Source organism: Oncorhynchus mykiss, chromosome 15 (genome assembly GCF_057628025.1).
Source record: "Oncorhynchus mykiss isolate SJ-2025 chromosome 15, ASM5762802v1, whole genome shotgun sequence".
NCBI classification, from domain to species: domain Eukaryota; kingdom Metazoa; phylum Chordata; class Actinopteri; order Salmoniformes; family Salmonidae; genus Oncorhynchus; species Oncorhynchus mykiss.
The window spans coordinates 13072501-13096560 of record NC_143036.1 but is presented as its reverse complement, the minus strand read 5'-3'; the positions used below and the strand labels follow the sequence as shown (position 1 = coordinate 13096560).

The window sequence follows — 24060 nt, the reverse complement described above, 5'->3', positions numbered from 1 at the left end:
TATGGGTTACATTCAGACGAGTCCAAAACTACCTCCATTCGTTAGTATGGGTTACCTTCAGACGAGTCCAAAACTACCTCCATTCGTTAGTATGGGTTACCTTCAGACGAGTCCTAAACTACCTCCATTCGTTAGTATGGGTTACCTTCAGACGAGTCCAAAACTACCTCCATTCGTTAGTATGGGTTACCTTCAGACGAGTCCAAAACTACCTCCATTGGTTAGTATGGGTTACCTTCAGACGAGTCCTAAACTACCTCCATTCGTTAGTATGGGTTACCTTCAGACGAGTCCTAAACTACCTCCATTCGTTAGTATGGGTTACCTTCAGACGAGTCCAAAACTACCTCTATTCGTTAGTATGGGTTACCTTCAGACGAGTCCTAAACTACCTCCATTCGTTAGTATGGGTTACCTTCAGACGAGTCCTAAACTACCTCCATTCGTTAGTATGGGTTACATTCAGACGAGTCCAAAACTACCTCCATTCGTTAGTATGGGTTACCTTCAGAAGAGTCCTAAACTACCTCCATTCGTTAGTATGGTTACCTTCAGACGAGTCCTAAACTACCTCCATTCGTTAGTATGGGTTACCTTCAGACGAGTCCTAAACTACCTCCATTCGTTAGTATGGGTTACCTTCAGACGAGTCCTAAACTACCTCCATTCGTTAGTATGGGTTACCTTCAGACGAGTCCTAAACTACCTCCATTCGTTAGTATGGGTTACCTTCAGACGAGTCCTAAACTACCTCCATTCGTTAGTATGGGTTACCTTCAGACGAGTCCAAAACTACCTCCATTCGTTAGTATGGGTTACCTTCAGACGAGTCCAAAACTACCTCCATTTGTTAGAATGGGTTACCTTCAGACGAGTCCAAAACTACCTCCATTCGTTAGTATGGGTTACCTTCAGACGAGTCCTAAACTACCTCCATTCGTTAGTATGGGTTACCTTCAGACGAGTCCTAAACTACCTCCATTCGTTAGTATGGGTTACCTTCAGACGAGTCCAAAACTACCTCCATTCGTTAGTATGGGTTACCTTCAGACGAGTCCAAAACTACCTCCATTCGTTAGTATGGGTTACCTTCAGACGAGTCCTAAACTACCTCCATTCGTTAGTATGGGTTACCTTCAGACGAGTCCTAAACTACCTCCATTCGTTAGTATGGGTTACCTTCAGACGAGTCCTAAACTACCTCCATTCGTTAGTATGGGTTACCTTCAGACGAGTCCAAAACTACCTCCATTCGTTAGTATGGGTTACCTTCAGACGAGTCCTAAACTACCTCCATTCGTTAGTATGGGTTACCTTCAGACGAGTCCTAGACTACCTCCATTCGTTAGTATGGGTTACATTCAGACGAGTCCAAAACTACCTCCATTCGTTAGTATGGGTTACCTTCAGACGAGTCCTAAACTACCTCCATTCGTTAGTATGGTTACCTTCAGACGAGTCCTAAACTACCTCCATTCGTTAGTATGGGTTACCTTCAGACGAGTCCTAAACTACCTCCATTCGTTAGTATGGGTTACCTTCAGACGAGTCCTAAACTACCTCCATTCGTTAGTATGGGTTACCTTCAGACGAGTCCTAAACTACCTCCATTCGTTAGTATGGGTTACCTTCAGACGAGTCCTAAACTACCTCCATTCGTTAGTATGGGTTACCTTCAGACGAGTCCAAAACTACCTCCATTCGTTAGTATGGGTTACCTTCAGACGAGTCCTAAACTACCTCCATTCGTTAGTATGGGTTACATTCAGACGAGTCCAAAACTACCTCCATTCGTTAGTATGGGTTACCTTCAGACGAGTCCAAAACTACCTCCATTCGTTAGTATGGGTTACCTTCAGACGAGTCCTAAACTACCTCCATTCGTTAGTATGGGTTACCTTCAGACGAGTCCAAAACTACCTCCATTCGTTAGTATGGGTTACCTTCAGACGAGTCCAAAACTACCTCCATTGGTTAGTATGGGTTACCTTCAGACGAGTCCTAAACTACCTCCATTCGTTAGTATGGGTTACCTTCAGACGAGTCCTAAACTACCTCCATTCGTTAGTATGGGTTACCTTCAGACGAGTCCAAAACTACCTCTATTCGTTAGTATGGGTTACCTTCAGACGAGTCCTAAACTACCTCCATTCGTTAGTATGGGTTACCTTCAGACGAGTCCTAAACTACCTCCATTCGTTAGTATGGGTTACCTTCAGACGAGTCCTAAACTACCTCCATTCGTTAGTATGGGTTACCTTCAGACGAGTCCTAAACTACCTCCATTCGTTAGTATGGGTTACCTTCAGACGAGTCCTAAACTACCTCCATTCGTTAGTATGGGTTACCTTCAGACGAGTCCTAAACTACCTCCATTTGTTAGTATGGGTTACCTTCAGACGAGTCCAAAACTACCTCCATTCGTTAGTATGGGTTACCTTCAGACGAGTCCTAAACTACCTCCATTCGTTAGTATGGGTTACCTTCAGACGAGTCCAAAACTACCTCCATTCGTTAGTATGGGTTACCTTCAGACGAGTCCTAAACTACCTCCATTCGTTAGTATGGGTTACCTTCAGACGAGTCCTAAACTACCTCCATTCGTTAGTATGGGTTACCTTCAGACGAGTCCTAAACTACCTCCATTCGTTAGTATGGGTTACCTTCAGACGAGTCCTAAACTACCTCCATTCGTTAGTATGGGTTACCTTCAGACGAGTCCAAAACTACCTCCATTCGTTAGTATGGGTTACCTTCAGACGAGTACTAAACTACCTCCATTCGTTAGTATGGGTTACCTTCAGACGAGTCCTAGACTACCTCCATTCGTTAGTATGGGTTACATTCAGACGAGTCCAAAACTACCTCCATTCGTTAGTATGGGTTACCTTCAGACGAGTCCTAAACTACCTCCATTCGTTAGTATGGTTACCTTCAGACGAGTCCTAAACTACCTCCATTCGTTAGTATGGGTTACCTTCAGACGAGTCCTAAACTACCTCCATTCGTTAGTATGGGTTACCTTCAGACGAGTCCTAAACTACCTCCATTCGTTAGTATGGGTTACCTTCAGACGAGTCCTAAACTACCTCCATTCGTTAGTATGGGTTACCTTCAGACGAGTCCTAAACTACCTCCATTCGTTAGTATGGGTTACCTTCAGACGAGTCCAAAACTACCTCCATTCGTTAGTATGGGTTACCTTCAGACGAGTCCTAAACTACCTCCATTCGTTAGTATGGGTTACATTCAGACGAGTCCAAAACTACCTCCATTCGTTAGTATGGGTTACCTTCAGACGAGTCCAAAACTACCTCCATTCGTTAGTATGGGTTACCTTCAGACGAGTCCTAAACTACCTCCATTCGTTAGTATGGGTTACCTTCAGACGAGTCCAAAACTACCTCCATTCGTTAGTATGGGTTACCTTCAGACGAGTCCAAAACTACCTCCATTGGTTAGTATGGGTTACCTTCAGACGAGTCCTAAACTACCTCCATTCGTTAGTATGGGTTACCTTCAGACGAGTCCTAAACTACCTCCATTCGTTAGTATGGGTTACCTTCAGACGAGTCCAAAACTACCTCTATTCGTTAGTATGGGTTACCTTCAGACGAGTCCTAAACTACCTCCATTCGTTAGTATGGGTTACCTTCAGACGAGTCCTAAACTACCTCCATTCGTTAGTATGGGTTACATTCAGACGAGTCCAAAACTACCTCCATTCGTTAGTATGGGTTACCTTCAGAAGAGTCCTAAACTACCTCCATTCGTTAGTATGGTTACCTTCAGACGAGTCCTAAACTACCTCCATTCGTTAGTATGGGTTACCTTCAGACGAGTCCTAAACTACCTCCATTCGTTAGTATGGGTTACCTTCAGACGAGTCCTAAACTACCTCCATTCGTTAGTATGGGTTACCTTCAGACGAGTCCTAAACTACCTCCATTCGTTAGTATGGGTTACCTTCAGACGAGTCCTAAACTACCTCCATTCGTTAGTATGGGTTACCTTCAGACGAGTCCAAAACTACCTCCATTCGTTAGTATGGGTTACCTTCAGACGAGTCCAAAACTACCTCCATTTGTTAGAATGGGTTACCTTCAGACGAGTCCAAAACTACCTCCATTCGTTAGTATGGGTTACCTTCAGACGAGTCCTAAACTACCTCCATTCGTTAGTATGGGTTACCTTCAGACGAGTCCTAAACTACCTCCATTCGTTAGTATGGGTTACCTTCAGACGAGTCCAAAACTACCTCCATTCGTTAGTATGGGTTACCTTCAGACGAGTCCAAAACTACCTCCATTCGTTAGTATGGGTTACCTTCAGACGAGTCCTAAACTACCTCCATTCGTTAGTATGGGTTACATTCAGACGAGTCCAAAACTACCTCCATTCGTTAGTATGGGTTACCTTCAGAAGAGTCCTAAACTACCTCCATTCGTTAGTATGGTTACCTTCAGACGAGTCCTAAACTACCTCCATTCGTTAGTATGGGTTACCTTCAGACGAGTCCTAAACTACCTCCATTCGTTAGTATGGGTTACCTTCAGACGAGTCCTAAACTACCTCCATTCGTTAGTATGGGTTACCTTCAGACGAGTCCTAAACTACCTCCATTCGTTAGTATGGGTTACCTTCAGACGAGTCCTAAACTACCTCCATTCGTTAGTATGGGTTACCTTCAGACGAGTCCAAAACTACCTCCATTCGTTAGTATGGGTTACCTTCAGACGAGTCCTAAACTACCTCCATTCGTTAGTATGGGTTACCTTCAGACGAGTCCAAAACTACCTCCATTCGTTAGTATGGGTTACCTTCAGACGAGTCCTAAACTACCTCCATTCGTTAGTATGGGTTACCTTCAGACGAGTCCTAAACTACCTCCATTCGTTAGTATGGGTTACCTTCAGACGAGTCCTAAACTACCTCCATTCGTTAGTATGGGTTACCTTCAGACGAGTCCTAAACTACCTCCATTCGTTAGTATGGGTTACCTTCAGACGAGTCCAAAACTACCTCCATTCGTTAGTATGGGTTACCTTCAGACGAGTACTAAACTACCTCCATTCGTTAGTATGGGTTACCTTCAGACGAGTCCTAGACTACCTCCATTCGTTAGTATGGGTTACATTCAGACGAGTCCAAAACTACCTCCATTCGTTAGTATGGGTTACCTTCAGACGAGTCCTAAACTACCTCCATTCGTTAGTATGGTTACCTTCAGACGAGTCCTAAACTACCTCCATTCGTTAGTATGGGTTACCTTCAGACGAGTCCTAAACTACCTCCATTCGTTAGTATGGGTTACCTTCAGACGAGTCCTAAACTACCTCCATTCGTTAGTATGGGTTACCTTCAGACGAGTCCTAAACTACCTCCATTCGTTAGTATGGGTTACCTTCAGACGAGTCCTAAACTACCTCCATTCGTTAGTATGGGTTACCTTCAGACGAGTCCAAAACTACCTCCATTCGTTAGTATGGGTTACCTTCAGACGAGTCCTAAACTACCTCCATTCGTTAGTATGGGTTACATTCAGACGAGTCCAAAACTACCTCCATTCGTTAGTATGGGTTACCTTCAGACGAGTCCAAAACTACCTCCATTCGTTAGTATGGGTTACCTTCAGACGAGTCCTAAACTACCTCCATTCGTTAGTATGGGTTACCTTCAGACGAGTCCAAAACTACCTCCATTCGTTAGTATGGGTTACCTTCAGACGAGTCCAAAACTACCTCCATTGGTTAGTATGGGTTACCTTCAGACGAGTCCTAAACTACCTCCATTCGTTAGTATGGGTTACCTTCAGACGAGTCCTAAACTACCTCCATTCGTTAGTATGGGTTACCTTCAGACGAGTCCAAAACTACCTCTATTCGTTAGTATGGGTTACCTTCAGACGAGTCCTAAACTACCTCCATTCGTTAGTATGGGTTACCTTCAGACGAGTCCTAAACTACCTCCATTCGTTAGTATGGGTTACCTTCAGACGAGTCCTAAACTACCTCCATTCGTTAGTATGGGTTACCTTCAGACGAGTCCAAAACTACCTCCATTCGTTAGTATGGGTTACCTTCAGACGAGTCCTAAACTACCTCCATTCGTTAGTATGGGTTACCTTCAGACGAGTCCTAAACTACCTCCATTCGTTAGTATGGGTTACCTTCAGACGAGTCCTAAACTACCTCCATTCGTTAGTATGGGTTACCTTCAGACGAGTCCTAAACTACCTCCATTCGTTAGTATGGGTTACCTTCAGACGGGTCCTAAACTACCTCCATTCGTTAGTATGGGTTACCTTCAGACGAGTCCAAAACTACCTCCATTCGTTAGTATGGGTTACCTTCAGAAGAGTCCTAAACTACCTCCATTCGTTAGTATGGGTTACCTTCAGACGAGTCCAAAACTACCTCCATTCGTTAGTATGGGTTACCTTCAGAAGAGTCCTAAACTACCTCCATTCGTTAGTATGGGTTACATTCAGACGAGTCCTAAACTACCTCCATTCGTTAGTATGGGTTACCTTCAGACGAGTCCTAAACTACCTCCATTCGTTAGTATGGGTTACATTCAGACGAGTCCTAAACTACCTCCATTCGTTAGTATGGGTTACCTTCAGACGAGTCCAAAACTACCTCCATTCGTTAGTATGGGTTACCTTCAGAAGAGTCCTAAACTACCTCCATTCGTTAGTATGGGTTACCTTCAGACGAGTCCAAAACTACCTCCATTCGTTAGTATGGGTTACCTTCAGACGAGTCCAAAACTACCTCCATTCGTTAGTATGGGTTACCTTCAGACGAGTCCTAAACTACCTCCATTCGTTAGTATGGGTTACCTTCAGACGAGTCCTAAACTACCTCCATTCGTTAGTATGGGTTACATTCAGACGAGTCCAAAACTACTTCCATCCGTTAGTATGGGTTACCTTCAGACGAGTCCTAAACTACCTCCATTCGTTAGTATGGGTTACCTTCAGACGAGTCCAAAACTACCTCCATTCGTTAGTATGGGTTACCTTCAGACGAGTCCAAAACTACCTCCATTCGTTAGTATGGGTTACCTTCAGACGAGTCCTAAACTACCTCCATTCGTTAGTATGGGTTACCTTCAGACGAGTCCTAAACTACCTCCATTCGTTAGTATGGGTTACCTTCAGACGAGTCCTAAACTACCTCCATTCGTTAGTATGGGTTACCTTCAGACGAGTCCTACACTACCTCCATTCGTTAGTATGGGTTACCTTCAGAAGAGTCCTAAACTACCTCCATTCGTTAGTATGGGTTACCTTCAGACGAGTCCTAAACTACCTCCATTCGTTAGTATGGGTTACCTTCAGACGAGTCCTAAACTACCTCCATTCGTTAGTATGGGTTACCTTCAGACGAGTCCAAAACTACCTCCATTCGTTAGTAGGGGTTACCTTCAGACGAGTCCAAAACTACCTCCATTCGTTAGTATGGGTTACCTTCAGACGAGTCCAAAACTACCTCCTTTCGTTAGTATGGGTTACCTTCAGACGAGTCCAAAACTACCTCCATTCGTTAGTATGGGTTACCTTCAGACGAGTCCAAAACTACCTCCATTCGTTAGTATGGGTTACCTTCAGACGAGTCCTAAACTACCTCCATTCGTTAGTATGGGTTACCTTCAGACGAGTCCAAAACTACCTCCATTCGTTAGTATGGGTTACCTTCAGACGAGTCCTAAACTACCTCCATTCGTTAGTATGGGTTACCTTCAGACGAGTCCTAAACTACCTCCATTCGTTAGTATGGGTTACCTTCAGACGAGTCCAAAACTACCTCCATTCTTTAGTATGGGTTACCTTCAGACGAGTCCAAAACTACCTCTATTCGTTAGTATGGGTTACCTTCAGACGAGTCCAAAACTACCTCCATTCGTTAGTATGGGTTACCTTCAGACGAGTCCTAAACTACCTCCATTCGTTAGTATGGGTTACCTTCAGACGAGTCCTAAACTACCTCCATTCGTTAGTATGGGTTACCTTCAGACGAGTCCTAAACTACCTCCATTCGTTAGTATGGGTTACCTTCAGACGAGTCCAAAACTACCTCCATTCGTTAGTATGGGTTACCTTCAGATGAGTCCAAAACTACCTCCATTCGTTAGTATGGGTTACCTTCAGACGAGTTCTAAACTACCTCCATTCGTTAGTATGGGTTACCTTCAGACGAGTCCAAAACTACCTCCATTCGTTAGTATGGGTTACCTTCAGACGAGTCCAAAACTACCTCCATTCGTTAGTATGGGTTACCTTCAGACGAGTCCTAAACTACCTCCATTCGTTAGTATGGGTTACCTTCAGACGAGTCCTAAACTACCTCCATTCGTTAGTATGGGTTACCTTCAGACGAGTCCAAAACTACCCCCATTTGTTAGTATGGGTTACCTTCAGACGAGTCCTAAACTACCTCCATTCGTTAGTATGGGTTACCTTCAGACGAGTCCTAAACTACCTCCATTCGTTAGTATGGGTTACCTTCAGACGAGTCCAAAACTACCTCCATTCGTTAGTATGGGTTACCTTCAGACGAGTCCAAAACTACCTCCATTCGTTAGAATGGGTTACCTTCAGACGAGTCCAAAACTACCTCCATTCGTTAGTATGGGTTACCTTCAGACGAGTCCAAAACTACCTCCATTCGTTAGTATGGGTTACCTTCAGACGAGTCCTAAACTACCTCCATTCGTTAGTATGGGTTACCTTCAGACGAGTCCTAAACTACCTCCATTCGTTAGTATGGGTTACCTTCAGACGAGTCCAAAACTACCTCCATTCGTTAGTATGGGTTACCTTCAGACGAGTCCAAAACTACCTCCATTCGTTAGTATGGGTTACCTTCAGACGAGTCCTAAACTACCTCCATTCGTTAGTATGGGTTACATTCAGACGAGTCCAAAACTACCTCCATTCGTTAGTATGGGTTACCTTCAGAAGAGTCCTAAACTACCTCCATTCGTTAGTATGGTTACCTTCAGACGAGTCCTAAACTACCTCCATTCGTTAGTATGGGTTACCTTCAGACGAGTCCTAAACTACCTCCATTCGTTAGTATGGGTTACCTTCAGACGAGTCCTAAACTACCTCCATTCGTTAGTATGGGTTACCTTCAGACGAGTCCTAAACTACCTCCATTCGTTAGTATGGGTTACCTTCAGACGAGTCCTAAACTACCTCCATTCGTTAGTATGGGTTACATTCACACGAGTCCAAAACTACCTCCATTCGTTAGTATGGGTTACCTTCAGACGAGTCCAAAACTACCTCCATTCGTTAGAATGGGTTACCTTCAGACGAGTCCAAAACTACCTCCATTCGTTAGTATGGGTTACCTTCAGACGAGTCCTAAACTACCTCCATTCGTTAGTATGGGTTACCTTCAGACGAGTCCTAAACTACCTCCATTCGTTAGTATGGGTTACCTTCAGACGAGTCCAAAACTACCTCCATTCGTTAGTATGGGTTACCTTCAGACGAGTCCTAAACTACCTCCATTCGTTAGTATGGGTTACCTTCAGACGAGTCCTAAACTACCTCCATTCGTTAGTATGGGTTACATTCAGACGAGTCCAAAACTACCTCCATTCGTTAGTATGGGTTACCTTCAGAAGAGTCCTAAACTACCTCCATTCGTTAGTATGGTTACCTTCAGACGAGTCCTAAACTACCTCCATTCGTTAGTATGGGTTACCTTCAGACGAGTCCAAAACTACCTCCATTCGTTAGTAGGGGTTACCTTCAGACGAGTCCAAAACTACCTCCATTCGTTAGTATGGGTTACCTTCAGACGAGTCCAAAACTACCTCCTTTCGTTAGTATGGGTTACCTTCAGACGAGTCCAAAACTACCTCCATTCGTTAGTATGGGTTACCTTCAGACGAGTCCAAAACTACCTCCATTCGTTAGTATGGGTTACCTTCAGACGAGTCCTAAACTACCTCCATTCGTTAGTATGGGTTACCTTCAGACGAGTCCAAAACTACCTCCATTCGTTAGTATGGGTTACCTTCAGACGAGTCCTAAACTACCTCCATTCGTTAGTATGGGTTACCTTCAGACGAGTCCTAAACTACCTCCATTCGTTAGTATGGGTTACCTTCAGACGAGTCCAAAACTACCTCCATTCTTTAGTATGGGTTACCTTCAGACGAGTCCAAAACTACCTCTATTCGTTAGTATGGGTTACCTTCAGACGAGTCCAAAACTACCTCCATTCGTTAGTATGGGTTACCTTCAGACGAGTCCAAAACTACCTCCATTCGTTAGTATGGGTTACCTTCAGACGAGTCCTAAACTACCTCCATTCGTTAGTATGGGTTACCTTCAGACGAGTCCTAAACTACCTCCATTCGTTAGTATGGGTTACCTTCAGACGAGTCCTAAACTACCTCCATTCGTTAGTATGGGTTACCTTCAGACGAGTCCAAAACTACCTCCATTCGTTAGTATGGGTTACCTTCAGATGAGTCCAAAACTACCTCCATTCGTTAGTATGGGTTACCTTCAGACGAGTTCTAAACTACCTCCATTCGTTAGTATGGGTTACCTTCAGACGAGTCCAAAACTACCTCCATTCGTTAGTATGGGTTACCTTCAGACGAGTCCAAAACTACCTCCATTCGTTAGTATGGGTTACCTTCAGACGAGTTCTAAACTACCTCCATTCGTTAGTATGGGTTACCTTCAGACGAGTCCAAAACTACCTCCATTCGTTAGTATGGGTTACCTTCAGACGAGTCCTAAACTACCTCCATTCGTTAGTATGGGTTACCTTCAGACGAGTCCTAAACTACCTCCATTCGTTAGTATGGGTTACCTTCAGACGAGTCCAAAACTACCTCCATTCGTTAGTATGGGTTACCTTCAGACGAGTCCTAAACTACCTCCATTCGTTAGTATGGGTTACCTTCAGACGAGTCCTAAACTACCTCCATTCGTTAGTATGGGTTACATTCAGACGAGTCCAAAACTACCTCCATTCGTTAGTATGGGTTACCTTCAGAAGAGTCCTAAACTACCTCCATTCGTTAGTATGGTTACCTTCAGACGAGTCCTAAACTACCTCCATTCGTTAGTATGGGTTACCTTCAGACGAGTCCAAAACTACCTCCATTCGTTAGTAGGGGTTACCTTCAGACGAGTCCAAAACTACCTCCATTCGTTAGTATGGGTTACCTTCAGACGAGTCCAAAACTACCTCCTTTCGTTAGTATGGGTTACCTTCAGACGAGTCCAAAACTACCTCCATTCGTTAGTATGGGTTACCTTCAGACGAGTCCAAAACTACCTCCATTCGTTAGTATGGGTTACCTTCAGACGAGTCCTAAACTACCTCCATTCGTTAGTATGGGTTACCTTCAGACGAGTCCAAAACTACCTCCATTCGTTAGTATGGGTTACCTTCAGACGAGTCCTAAACTACCTCCATTCGTTAGTATGGGTTACCTTCAGACGAGTCCTAAACTACCTCCATTCGTTAGTATGGGTTACCTTCAGACGAGTCCAAAACTACCTCCATTCTTTAGTATGGGTTACCTTCAGACGAGTCCAAAACTACCTCTATTCGTTAGTATGGGTTACCTTCAGACGAGTCCAAAACTACCTCCATTCGTTAGTATGGGTTACCTTCAGACGAGTCCAAAACTACCTCCATTCGTTAGTATGGGTTACCTTCAGACGAGTCCTAAACTACCTCCATTCGTTAGTATGGGTTACCTTCAGACGAGTCCTAAACTACCTCCATTCGTTAGTATGGGTTACCTTCAGACGAGTCCTAAACTACCTCCATTCGTTAGTATGGGTTACCTTCAGACGAGTCCAAAACTACCTCCATTCGTTAGTATGGGTTACCTTCAGATGAGTCCAAAACTACCTCCATTCGTTAGTATGGGTTACCTTCAGACGAGTTCTAAACTACCTCCATTCGTTAGTATGGGTTACCTTCAGACGAGTCCAAAACTACCTCCATTCGTTAGTATGGGTTACCTTCAGACGAGTCCAAAACTACCTCCATTCGTTAGTATGGGTTACCTTCAGACGAGTTCTAAACTACCTCCATTCGTTAGTATGGGTTACCTTCAGACGAGTCCAAAACTACCTCCATTCGTTAGTATGGGTTACCTTCAGACGAGTCCTAAACTACCTCCATTCGTTAGTATGGGTTACCTTCAGACGAGTCCTAAACTACCTCCATTCGTTAGTATGGGTTACCTTCAGACGAGTCCAAAACTACCTCCATTCGTTAGTATGGGTTACCTTCAGATGAGTCCAAAACTACCTCCATTCGTTAGTATGGGTTACCTTCAGACGAGTTCTAAACTACCTCCATTCGTTAGTATGGGTTACCTTCAGACGAGTCCAAAACTACCTCCATTCGTTAGTATGGGTTACCTTCAGACGAGTCCAAAACTACCTCCATTCGTTAGTATGGGTTACCTTCAGACGAGTTCTAAACTACCTCCATTCGTTAGTATGGGTTACCTTCAGACGAGTCCTAAACTACCTCCATTCGTTAGTATGGGTTACCTTCAGACGAGTCCAAAACTACCTCCATTCGTTAGTATGGGTTACCTTCAGACGAGTCCAAAACTACCTCCATTCGTTAGAATGGGTTACCTTCAGACGAGTCCAAAACTACCTCCATTCGTTAGTATGGGTTACCTTCAGACGAGTCCAAAACTACCTCCATTCGTTAGTATGGGTTACCTTCAGACGAGTCCTAAACTACCTCCATTCGTTAGTATGGGTTACCTTCAGACGAGTCCAAAACTACCTCCATTCTTTAGTATGGGTTACCTTCAGACGAGTCCAAAACTACCTCTATTCGTTAGTATGGGTTACCTTCAGACGAGTCCAAAACTACCTCCATTCGTTAGTATGGGTTACCTTCAGACGAGTCCAAAACTACCTCCATTCGTTAGTATGGGTTACCTTCAGACGAGTCCTAAACTACCTCCATTCGTTAGTATGGGTTACCTTCAGACGAGTCCTAAACTACCTCCATTCGTTAGTATGGGTTACCTTCAGACGAGTCCAAAACTACCTCCATTCGTTAGTATGGGTTACCTTCAGACGAGTCCAAAACTACCTCCATTCGTTAGTATGGGTTACCTTCAGACGAGTCCTAAACTACCTCCATTCGTTAGTATGGGTTACCTTCAGACGAGTCCTAAACTACCTCCATTCGTTAGTATGGGTTACCTTCAGACGAGTCCAAAACTACCTCCATTCGTTAGTATGGGTTACCTTCAGACGAGTCCAAAACTACCTCCATTCGTTAGTATGGGTTACCTTCAGACGAGTCCTAAACTACCTCCATTCGTTAGTATGGGTTACATTCAGACGAGTCCAAAACTACCTCCATTCGTTAGTATGGGTTACCTTCAGAAGAGTCCTAAACTACCTCCATTCGTTAGTATGGTTACCTTCAGACGAGTCCTAAACTACCTCCATTCGTTAGTATGGGTTACCTTCAGACGAGTCCTAAACTACCTCCATTCGTTAGTATGGGTTACCTTCAGACGAGTCCTAAACTACCTCCATTCGTTAGTATGGGTTACCTTCAGAAGAGTCCTAAACTACCTCCATTCGTTAGTATGGTTACCTTCAGACGAGTCCTAAACTACCTCCATTCGTTAGTATGGGTTACCTTCAGACGAGTCCTAAACTACCTCCATTCGTTAGTATGGGTTACCTTCAGACGAGTCCTAAACTACCTCCATTCGTTAGTATGGGTTACCTTCAGACGAGTCCTAAACTACCTCCATTCGTTAGTATGGGTTACCTTCAGACGAGTCCTAAACTACCTCCATTCGTTAGTATGGGTTACCTTCAGACGAGTCCAAAACTACCTCCATTCGTTAGTATGGGTTACCTTCAGACGAGTCCAAAACTACCTCCATTCGTTAGAATGGGTTACCTTCAGACGAGTCCAAAACTACCTCCATTCGTTAGTATGGGTTACCTTCAGACGAGTCCTAAACTACCTCCATTCGTTAGTATGGGTTACCTTCAGACGAGTCCTAAACTACCTCCATTCGTTAGTATGGGTTACCTTCAGACGAGTCCAAAACTACCTCCATTCGTTAGTATGGGTTACCTTCAGACGAGTCCTAAACTACCTCCATTCGTTAGTATGGGTTACCTTCAGACGAGTCCTAAACTACCTCCATTCGTTAGTATGGGTTACATTCAGACGAGTCCAAAACTACCTCCATTCGTTAGTATGGGTTACCTTCAGAAGAGTCCTAAACTACCTCCATTCGTTAGTATGGTTACCTTCAGACGAGTCCTAAACTACCTCCATTCGTTAGTATGGGTTACCTTCAGACGAGTCCTAAACTACCTCCATTCGTTAGTATGGGTTACCTTCAGACGAGTCCTAAACTACCTCCATTCGTTAGTATGGGTTACCTTCAGACGAGTCCTAAACTACCTCCATTCGTTAGTATGGGTTACCTTCAGACGAGTCCTAAACTACCTCCATTCGTTAGTATGGGTTACCTTCAGACGAGTCCAAAACTACCTCCATTCGTTAGTATGGGTTACCTTCAGACGAGTCCTAAACTACCTCCATTCGTTAGTATGGGTTACCTTCAGACGAGTCCAAAACTACCTCCATTCGTTAGTATGGGTTACCTTCAGACGAGTCCTAAACTACCTCCATTCGTTAGTATGGGTTACCTTCAGACGAGTCCTAAACTACCTCCATTCGTTAGTATGGGTTACCTTCAGACGAGTCCTAAACTACCTCCATTCGTTAGTATGGGTTACCTTCAGACGAGTCCTAAACTACCTCCATTCGTTAGTATGGGTTACCTTCAGACGAGTCCAAAACTACCTCCATTCGTTAGTATGGGTTACCTTCAGACGAGTCCTAAACTACCTCCATTCGTTAGTATGGGTTACCTTCAGACGAGTCCTAAACTACCTCCATTCGTTAGTATGGGTTACATTCAGACGAGTCCAAAACTACCTCCATTCGTTTGTATGGGTTACCTTCAGACGAGTCCTAAACTACCTCCATTCGTTAGTATGGTTACCTTCAGACGAGTCCTAAACTACCTCCATTCGTTAGTATGGGTTACCTTCAGACGAGTCCTAAACTACCTCCATTCGTTAGTATGGGTTACCTTCAGACGAGTCCTAAACTACCTCCATTCGTTAGTATGGGTTACCTTCAGACGAGTCCTAAACTACCTCCATTCGTTAGTATGGGTTACCTTCAGACGAGTCCTAAACTACCTCCATTCGTTAGTATGGGTTACCTTCAGACGAGTCCAAAACTACCTCCATTCGTTAGTATGGGTTACCTTCAGACGAGTCCTAAACTACCTCCATTCGTTAGTATGGGTTACATTCAGACGAGTCCAAAACTACCTCCATTCGTTAGTATGGGTTACCTTCAGACGAGTCCAAAACTACCTCCATTCGTTAGTATGGGTTACCTTCAGACGAGTCCTAAACTACCTCCATTCGTTAGTATGGGTTACCTTCAGACGAGTCCAAAACTACCTCCATTCGTTAGTATGGGTTACCTTCAGACGAGTCCAAAACTACCTCCATTGGTTAGTATGGGTTACCTTCAGACGAGTCCTAAACTACCTCCATTCGTTAGTATGGGTTACCTTCAGACGAGTCCTAAACTACCTCCATTCGTTAGTATGGGTTACCTTCAGACGAGTCCAAAACTACCTCTATTCGTTAGTATGGGTTACCTTCAGACGAGTCCTAAACTACCTCCATTCGTTAGTATGGGTTACCTTCAGACGAGTCCTAAACTACCTCCATTCGTTAGTATGGGTTACCTTCAGACGAGTCCTAAACTACCTCCATTCGTTAGTATGGGTTACCTTCAGACGAGTCCTAAACTACCTCCATTCGTTAGTATGGGTTACCTTCAGACGAGTCCAAAACTACCTCCATTCGTTAGTATGGGTTACCTTCAGACGAGTCCTAAACTACCTCCACTCGTTAGTATGGGTTACCTTCAGACGAGTCCAAAACTACCTCCATTCGTTAGTATGGGTTACCTTCAGACGAGTCCTAAACTACCTCCATTCGTTAGTATGGGTTACCTTCAGACGAGTCCTAAACTACCTCCATTCGTTAGTATGGGTTACCTTCAGACGAGTCCTAAACTACCTCCATTCGTTAGTATGGGTTACCTTCAGACGAGTCCTAAACTACCTCCATTCGTTAGTATGGGTTACCTTCAGACGAGTCCAAAACTACCTCCATTCGTTAGTATGGGTTACCTTCAGACGAGTCCTAAACTACCTCTATTCGTTAGTATGGGTTACATTCACACGAGTCCAAAACTACCTCTATTCGTTAGTATGGGTTACCTTCAGACGAGTCCAAAACTACCTCCATTCGTTAGTATGGGTTACCTTCAGACGAGTCCTAAACTACCTCCATTCGTTAGTATGGGTTACCTTCAGACGAGTCCAAAACTACCTCCATTCGTTAGTATGGGTTACCTTCAGACGAGTCCAAAACTACCTCCATTGGTTAGTATGGGTTACCTTCAGACGAGTCCTAAACTACCTCCATTCGTTAGTATGGGTTACCTTCAGACGAGTCCTAAACTACCTCCATTCGTTAGTATGGGTTACCTTCAGACGAGTCCAAAACTACCTCTATTCGTTAGTATGGGTTACCTTCAGACGAGTCCTAAACTATCTCCATTCGTTAGTATGGGTTACCTTCAGACGAGTCCTAAACTACCTCCATTCGTTAGTATGGGTTACCTTCAGACGAGTCCTAAACTACCTCCATTCGTTAGTATGGGTTACCTTCAGACGAGTCCTAAACTACCTCCATTCGTTAGTATGGGTTACCTTCAGACGAGTCCTAAACTACCTCCATTCGTTAGTATGGGTTACCTTCAGACGAGTCCAAAACTACCTCCATTCGTTAGTATGGGTTACCTTCAGACGAGTCCAAAACTACCTCCATTCATTAGTATGGGTTACCTTCAGACGAGTCCTAAACTACCTCCATTCGTTAGTATGGGTTACCTTCAGACGAGTCCAAAACTACCTCCATTCGTTAGTATGGGTTACCTTCAGACGAGTCCAAAACTACCTCCATTCGTTAGTATGGGTTACCTTCAGGCGAGTCATAAACTACCTCCATTCGTTAGTATGGGTTACCTTCAGAAGAGTCCTAAACTACCTCCATTCGTTAGTATGGGTTACATTCAGACGAGTCCTAAACTACCTCTTTTCGTTAGTATGGGTTACCTTCAGACGAGTCCTAAACTACCTCCATTCGTTAGTATGGGTTACCTTCAGACGAGTCCTAAACTACCTCCATTCGTTAGTATGGGTTACCTTCAGACGAGTCCAAAACTACCTCCATTCGTTAGTATGGGTTACCTTCAGACGAGTCCTAAACTACCTCCATTCGTTAGTATGGGTTACATTCAGACGAGTCCAAAACTACCTCTATTCGTTAGTATGGGTTACCTTCAGACGAGTCCAAAACTACCTCCATTCGTTAGTATGGGTTACCTTCAGACGAGTCCTAAACTACCTCCATTCGTTAGTATGGGTTACCTTCAGACGAGTCCAAAACTACCTCCATTCGTTAGTATGGGTTACCTTCAGACGAGTCCAAAACTACCTCCATTGGTTAGTATGGGTTACCTTCAGACGAGTCCTAAACTACCTCCATTCGTTAGTATGGGTTACCTTCAGACGAGTCCTAAACTACCTCCATTCGTTAGTATGGGTTACCTTCAGACGAGTCCAAAACTACCTCTATTCGTTAGTATGGGTTACCTTCAGACGAGTCCTAAACTATCTCCATTCGTTAGTATGGGTTACCTTCAGACGAGTCCTAAACTACCTCCATTCGTTAGTATGGGTTACCTTCAGACGAGTCCTAAACTACCTCCATTCGTTAGTATGGGTTACCTTCAGACGAGTCCTAAACTACCTCCATTCGTTAGTATGGGTTACCTTCAGACGAGTCCTAAACTACCTCCATTCGTTAGTATGGGTTACCTTCAGACGAGTCCAAAACTACCTCCATTCGTTAGTATGGGTTACCTTCAGACGAGTCCAAAACTACCTCCATTCATTAGTATGGGTTACCTTCAGACGAGTCCTAAACTACCTCCATTCGTTAGTATGGGTTACCTTCAGACGAGTCCTAAACTACCTCCATTCGTTAGTATGGGTTACCTTCAGACGAGTCCAAAACTACCTCCATTCGTTAGTATGGGTTACCTTCAGGCGAGTCATAAACTACCTCCATTCGTTAGTATGGGTTACCTTCAGAAGAGTCCTAAACTACCTCCATTCGTTAGTATGGGTTACATTCAGACGAGTCCTAAACTACCTCCATTCGTTAGTATGGGTTACCTTCAGACGAGTCCTAAACTACCTCCATTCGTTAGTATGGGTTACCTTCAGACGAGTCCAAAACTACCTCCATTCGTTAGTATGGGTTACCTTCAGACGAGTCCAAAACTATCTCCATTCGTTAGTATGGGTTACCTTCAGACGAGTCCTAAACTACCTCCATTCGTTAGTATGGGTTACCTTCAGACGAGTCCAAAACTACCTCCATTCGTTAGTATGGGTTACCTTCAGACGAGTCCTAAACTACCTCCATTCGTTAGTATGGGTTACCTTCAGACGAGTCCTAAACTACCTCCATTCGTTAGTATGGGTTACCTTCAGACGAGTCCAAAACTACCTCCATTCGTTAGTATGGGTTACCTTCAGACGAGTCCTAAACTACCTCCATTCGTTAGTATGGGTTACCTTCAGACGAGTCCTAAACTACCTCCATTCGTTAGTATGGGTTACCTTCAGACGAGTCCTAAACTACCTCCATTCGTTAGTATGGGTTACCTTCAGACGAGTCCTAAACTACCTCCATTCGTTAGTATGGGTTACCTTCAGACGAGTCCTAAACTACCTCCATTCGTTAGTATGGGTTACCTTCAGACGAGTCCTAAACTACCTCCATTCGTTAGTATGGGTTACCTTCAGACGAGTCCTAAACTACCTCCATTCGTTAGTATGGGTTACCTTCAGACGAGTCCTAAACTACCTCCATTCGTTAGTATGGGTTACCTTCAGACGAGTCCTAAACTACCTCCATTCGTTAGTATGGGTTACCTTCAGACGAGTCCTAAACTACCTCCATTCGTTAGTATGGGTTACCTTCAGACGAGTCCTAAACTACCTCCATTCGTTAGTATGGGTTACCTTCAGACGAGTCCTAAACTACCTCCATTCGACAAGGGCGGATGCGGTGGATTGACACGCAGCCCATGCAAAATAAATGTATATCTCTAATTTAAACTGATGGATTTTTTATGGGAATTGTTTTATTTTATTACTTAGATATAGACTGTTCTACAGGTAGTTAACCGTCCATGTTATACTTGTAGTTGACAGTGTTCTAGAAGTAGAGGTTAGACGGTTGGACCATACACCTCTCAATGTGTGTCATGGCATATAGAATGGGAAAGGCAAATATCAGTTTCTCACAAAATCACTGAAGTTCTCTTCTCTTCTTTGCTCTTTTCCAGTAAGTTGCTTTAATCGCCAGCGTGGCGGTGTGGGTGGTGACCTTTGTGGTCATTTTCCCAATCCTCTATTTCAACTACGGCAAGGAAGTCCATGAAGACACCAACAACAACCACACAAGCAAAATGGCCTCCAATGACTCTCACTGTTTCCAGTTCGGCAGCCACCTGAAAAATCACTGGCATGAAAAAGCTGAACTACGTCATGAGCTCTGTGATCGTTATCATGGCCTGTGTGCAGACGGCACTGCAGTGTCATGTCATGAGCCTTCTGACCAGGAAGTACGAGCTAGACTGCATGTTTCACCAGGAATTCTGGGCTCAGCTGAAGAGCCTGTGTTTTGCTGTGGTGCTGCTGGTGTGAGAAATGCCCTATCACATGTTCAGGATTTACTACCTGGAACACCTGCAGCAGCTGGAGCACACTAACGAGGTGTTCCTCAGTCTCACGGCTCTCAGATGTCTCGACATGTTTACTTTCCTAGGGAGGGGACACTGCCGTATGTGTGACCTCTTCTCACATTACCTGAACTATGAACTCAGAGCCAAAACCTCGCTGTAATATTGCTTCCCTTTTAAACAGTACTTTAGCACCATCTGCTTGTTTATATAGCTACACAACATAGTCTACTGTACTGTAGGTCTATTGCAGTTTGACTATACTGAACTAAAATGTATTTGCTCTCATATTGGAATTTAAAATACAGTAAGCCGTGCCAATGACATTTCTCTCAATATGTCGATTTCAATCTTTGAAAAAACTTTGTGTAAGGCTACAGAGTATGTAAATATTGTAATAAATAAATAAATGGCTAAAATGTTACTGTTCTACTATTATTCTGTGAAGCATTACCTCCTCCTCACCCTTTACCCCCGTCTCGACAGCATAGGCAAGGCTGACCACACACACACCTATATTATTTCCCCTCTCAGTTTTATGGAGGCTAGTTACTGTTTAACGTCCCCACCCTACTTTCAGTTTGTTTAGTAAATCGATCTAATGACAACCGAAGCCAGCACCATCCAATGTGTCGCTCAATGAATTACAGGCCCATAGCTTCCCTTTCCAAACCTCCGTGTGTTGTTGCAACTCCTCGCCCACGACTCTCTCATTTCGTGTGGTGACAAGGGGGACAAGTGGCAGAACTGGTGTCTAGTTTACAGGTGGACTAGCGTCCTGTTGGATTAATGCACATCGCTGACGGACCAAGAGAAAGGTAAGCGGTCTCCTTTGAAATAATAAATAATTAACATATGATGTTTGTTGCCTAAATCTTATATGGTTCTGTGACTCGTTCATTTTGGTCTTTCGTTTGACCTATCGGCCGCAATGAATTAGTCGTGTTATCAGGGATCCTTGGGACGTCCCTACCCTAAACCCTAACTTTAACCCCTACCCTAAACCCTAACTTTAACCCCTACCCTAAACCCTAACTTTAACCCCTACCCTTACCCTAACCATAATCCTTACCTAACCCTAACTCTTACCCTAACCATAACCCTTACCTAACCCTAAACCCTACCTTTAACCCCTACCATTACCCTAACCATAAACCCTTACCTAACCCTAAACCCTAACTTTAACCCTTACCCTAACCATAACCCTTACCAAACCCTAAACCCTAACTTTAACCATAACCCTTACCTAACCCTAACCTTAACCCTTACCCTAACCATAACCCTTACCTAACCCTAACCTTAACTCTTACCGTAACCATTTTAAAGATGCGCTATGCAGAAATTACTCAACCATTTCCTGGTTGCTACAATTCTGATAGTTTGTCTAATTTCAGTTTGTGACAAAACATGCAAATATAGTGTAGATAATCTTTGTACCATTTAAACCGCTGTGAAATGTATTTTCTATAAGCAAAAATAATGTATTTTCAAGCTGTTTGAAACAGGGGTACAAAACCTTAAGTAAAATAATAAATCTTAAGAATGGGAAGCATATAAATAGCGCACACAGAACAGATCTGCCACTTCTTAGACTTGGGCTCCCAAAAAGTTTAATATTGTAGCTTTAAAATATCAACTCAATGTGAAGGGGATTAATATGCACTCTTCTGGTGACTGCAGAGGCTCAGACCAACAAATGTCTGTCACATACAGGGCATTCGGAAAGTATTTCAGACCCCTTGACTTCCACATTTTGTTACGTTACAGCCTTATTCTAAAATGTATTAAATTGTTTTTTCCCCTCATCAATCAACACACAATTTCCCATAATGACAAAGCAAAAATAAGTTTTTTGAATTTTTGGAAATGTTTTAGAAAAAAAAACCTGAAATACCTTGTTTACATACTGCAAGTACTCAGACCCTTTTCCATGAGGCCCGAAATTGAGCTCAGGTGCATCCTGTTTCCATTGATCATCCTTGAGATGTTTCTACAACTTGATTGGTGTCCACCTGTGGTAAATTCAACTGATTGGACGTGATTTGGAAAGGCACACACCAGTCTTTATTAAGTCCCACAGTTGACAGTGCATGTCAGAGCAACAACCAAGCCATGAGGTCAAAGGCATAGTCCGTAGAGGTCTGAGACAGGATTGTGTCGGCGCACAGATCTGGGGAAGGGTGCCAAAAATGTTTTTCAGCATTGAAGGTCCCCAAGAACACAGTGGCCTCCATCATTCTTCAATGGAAGAAGTTTGGATCCACCAAGACTCTTCCTAGAGCTGGCCGCCTGGCCAAAGTCAGCAATCGGGGGAGAAGGGCCTTGGTCAGGGAGGTGACCAAGAACCCGATGGTTACTCTGACAGATCTCCAGTGTTCCTCTGTGGAGATGGGAGAACCTTCCAGAAGGACAACCATCTCTGCAGCACTCCACCAATCAGGCCTTGACAGCTCACTTGGAGTTTACCAAAAGGCACCTAAAGGACTCTCAGTCCATGAGAAACAAGATTCTCTGGTTTGATGAAATCAAGATTGATCTCTTTGGCCTGAATGCGAAGCGTCACATCCGGAGGAAACCTGGCACCATCCCTACGGTGAAGCATGGTGGTGGCAGCATCATGCTGTGGGGATGTTTTTCATCAGCAGGGATTGGGAGACGAGTCAGGATTGAGGGAAAGATATATATTCTTTTTTTTACCTTTATTTAACTAGGCAAGGTAAGAACAAATTCTTATTTACAATGACGGCCTACCAAAAGGCAAAAGGCCTCCTGTCGGACGTGGGATTAAATATTAAAAAAAATATATATATAAATATCGGACAAAACACACATCACGACAAGAGAAGCAACACAACACTGCATGAAGAGAGACCTAAGATAACAACAACAACATGGTAGCAACACAACATGGTAGCAAGCACAAAACATGGTACACCAATGTTGTGCACAGACAACAGCACAAAGATGAACAGAGCAAAGTACAGAGAGCTCTTTAATGAAAACCTGCTCCAGAGCGCTCAGGACATCAGACTGGGACGAAGGTTCAGCTTCTAACAGAACGACGACCCTAAGCACACAGCCAAGACAACTCAGGAGTGGCTTCGGGACAAGTCTCTGAATGTCCTTGAGTGACCCATTCTGAACCCGATCAAACATCTCTAGAGAGACCTGAAAATAGCTGTGCAGCAATGCTCCCCATCCAACTTGACCGAGCTTGAGCAGATCTGCAGAGAAGAATGGGAAAACTTCCCAAATACAGCTGTGCCAAGCTTGTAGCATCATACCCTAGAATACTCAAGGCTGTAATCACTGCGAAAGGTGCTTAAAAAAAGTACTGAGTAAAGGGTCTGAATACTTAAATATGTCAAAAATTCTAAAAATCATTTTTTGCATTGTCATTATGGGGTATCATGTGTAGATTGATGAGGGAACAAATCAACAATTGAATCAAATTTAGAATAAGGCTGTAACATACCAAAATGTGGAAAAAGTCAAGGGGTCTGAATACTTTCCAAATGCACTGTATATACAGTACCAGTACAAAGTTTGGACACATACTCATTCCAGGGCTTTCTTTATTTTTTCTATTTTCTACATTGTGGAATAATAATGAAGACATTAAAACTATGAAATAACACATATGGAATCATGTAGTAACCAAAAAAGTGTTAAACAGATCAACATTTTTTATATATTTGAGATTCTTCAAAGTAGCCACCCTTTGCCTTGATGACAGCTTTGCACACTCCTGGCATTCTCTCAACCAGCTTTATGAGGTAGTCACCTGGAATGCATTTCAATTAACAGATGTTCCTTGTTAAAAGTTAATTTGTGGAATTACTTTCCTTAATGCATTTGAGCCAATCAGTTGTGTTGTGACAAGGTAGGGGTGGTATTCCTAATTAGCACAGGACTGTCTTCCGTTTGTTTTCCGTAAACAAGCTCTGTAACATGGAGATAGGGCCGTGTTGGAACCCTAACCCTATAAAGGTGTGTATCAATTTAACCTTAGTCTTTTTGAAAATGATTTCTCGTCGATATGAAAGATAAGGTCCTTATGCTTCCAAAACAGTTCCACAAG

The 24060-nt window shown here is 43.5% G+C and overlaps 1 protein-coding gene and 1 pseudogene across 3 annotated transcripts in view; both read left to right on the top strand.

The window, feature by feature from the left end:
* LOC149977386 (putative G protein-coupled receptor 141) overlaps positions 1 to 20257 on the top strand; it is a 35427-nt pseudogene extending 15170 nt beyond the window's left edge.
* Positions 20258 to 20496: 239 nt separating this feature from the next.
* The window catches only part of LOC110489593 (hepatocyte nuclear factor 4-gamma), a 29229-nt gene continuing 25665 nt past the window's right edge, over positions 20497 to 24060 (top strand). Inside the window, exon 1 of one of the 3 annotated variants that reach the window (XM_090199075.1) lies at positions 20497 to 20797. Coding sequence is in view for 1 of the 3 variants with exons in the window: in XM_021562330.3 (XP_021418005.3) it covers positions 20769 to 20797 (29 nt within the window). In the remaining 2 variants the exon portion in view is untranslated. The remainder of the gene's footprint in view (positions 20798 to 24060) is intronic. The other 2 variants (XM_021562331.3, XM_021562330.3) reach the window with 2 other exon arrangements.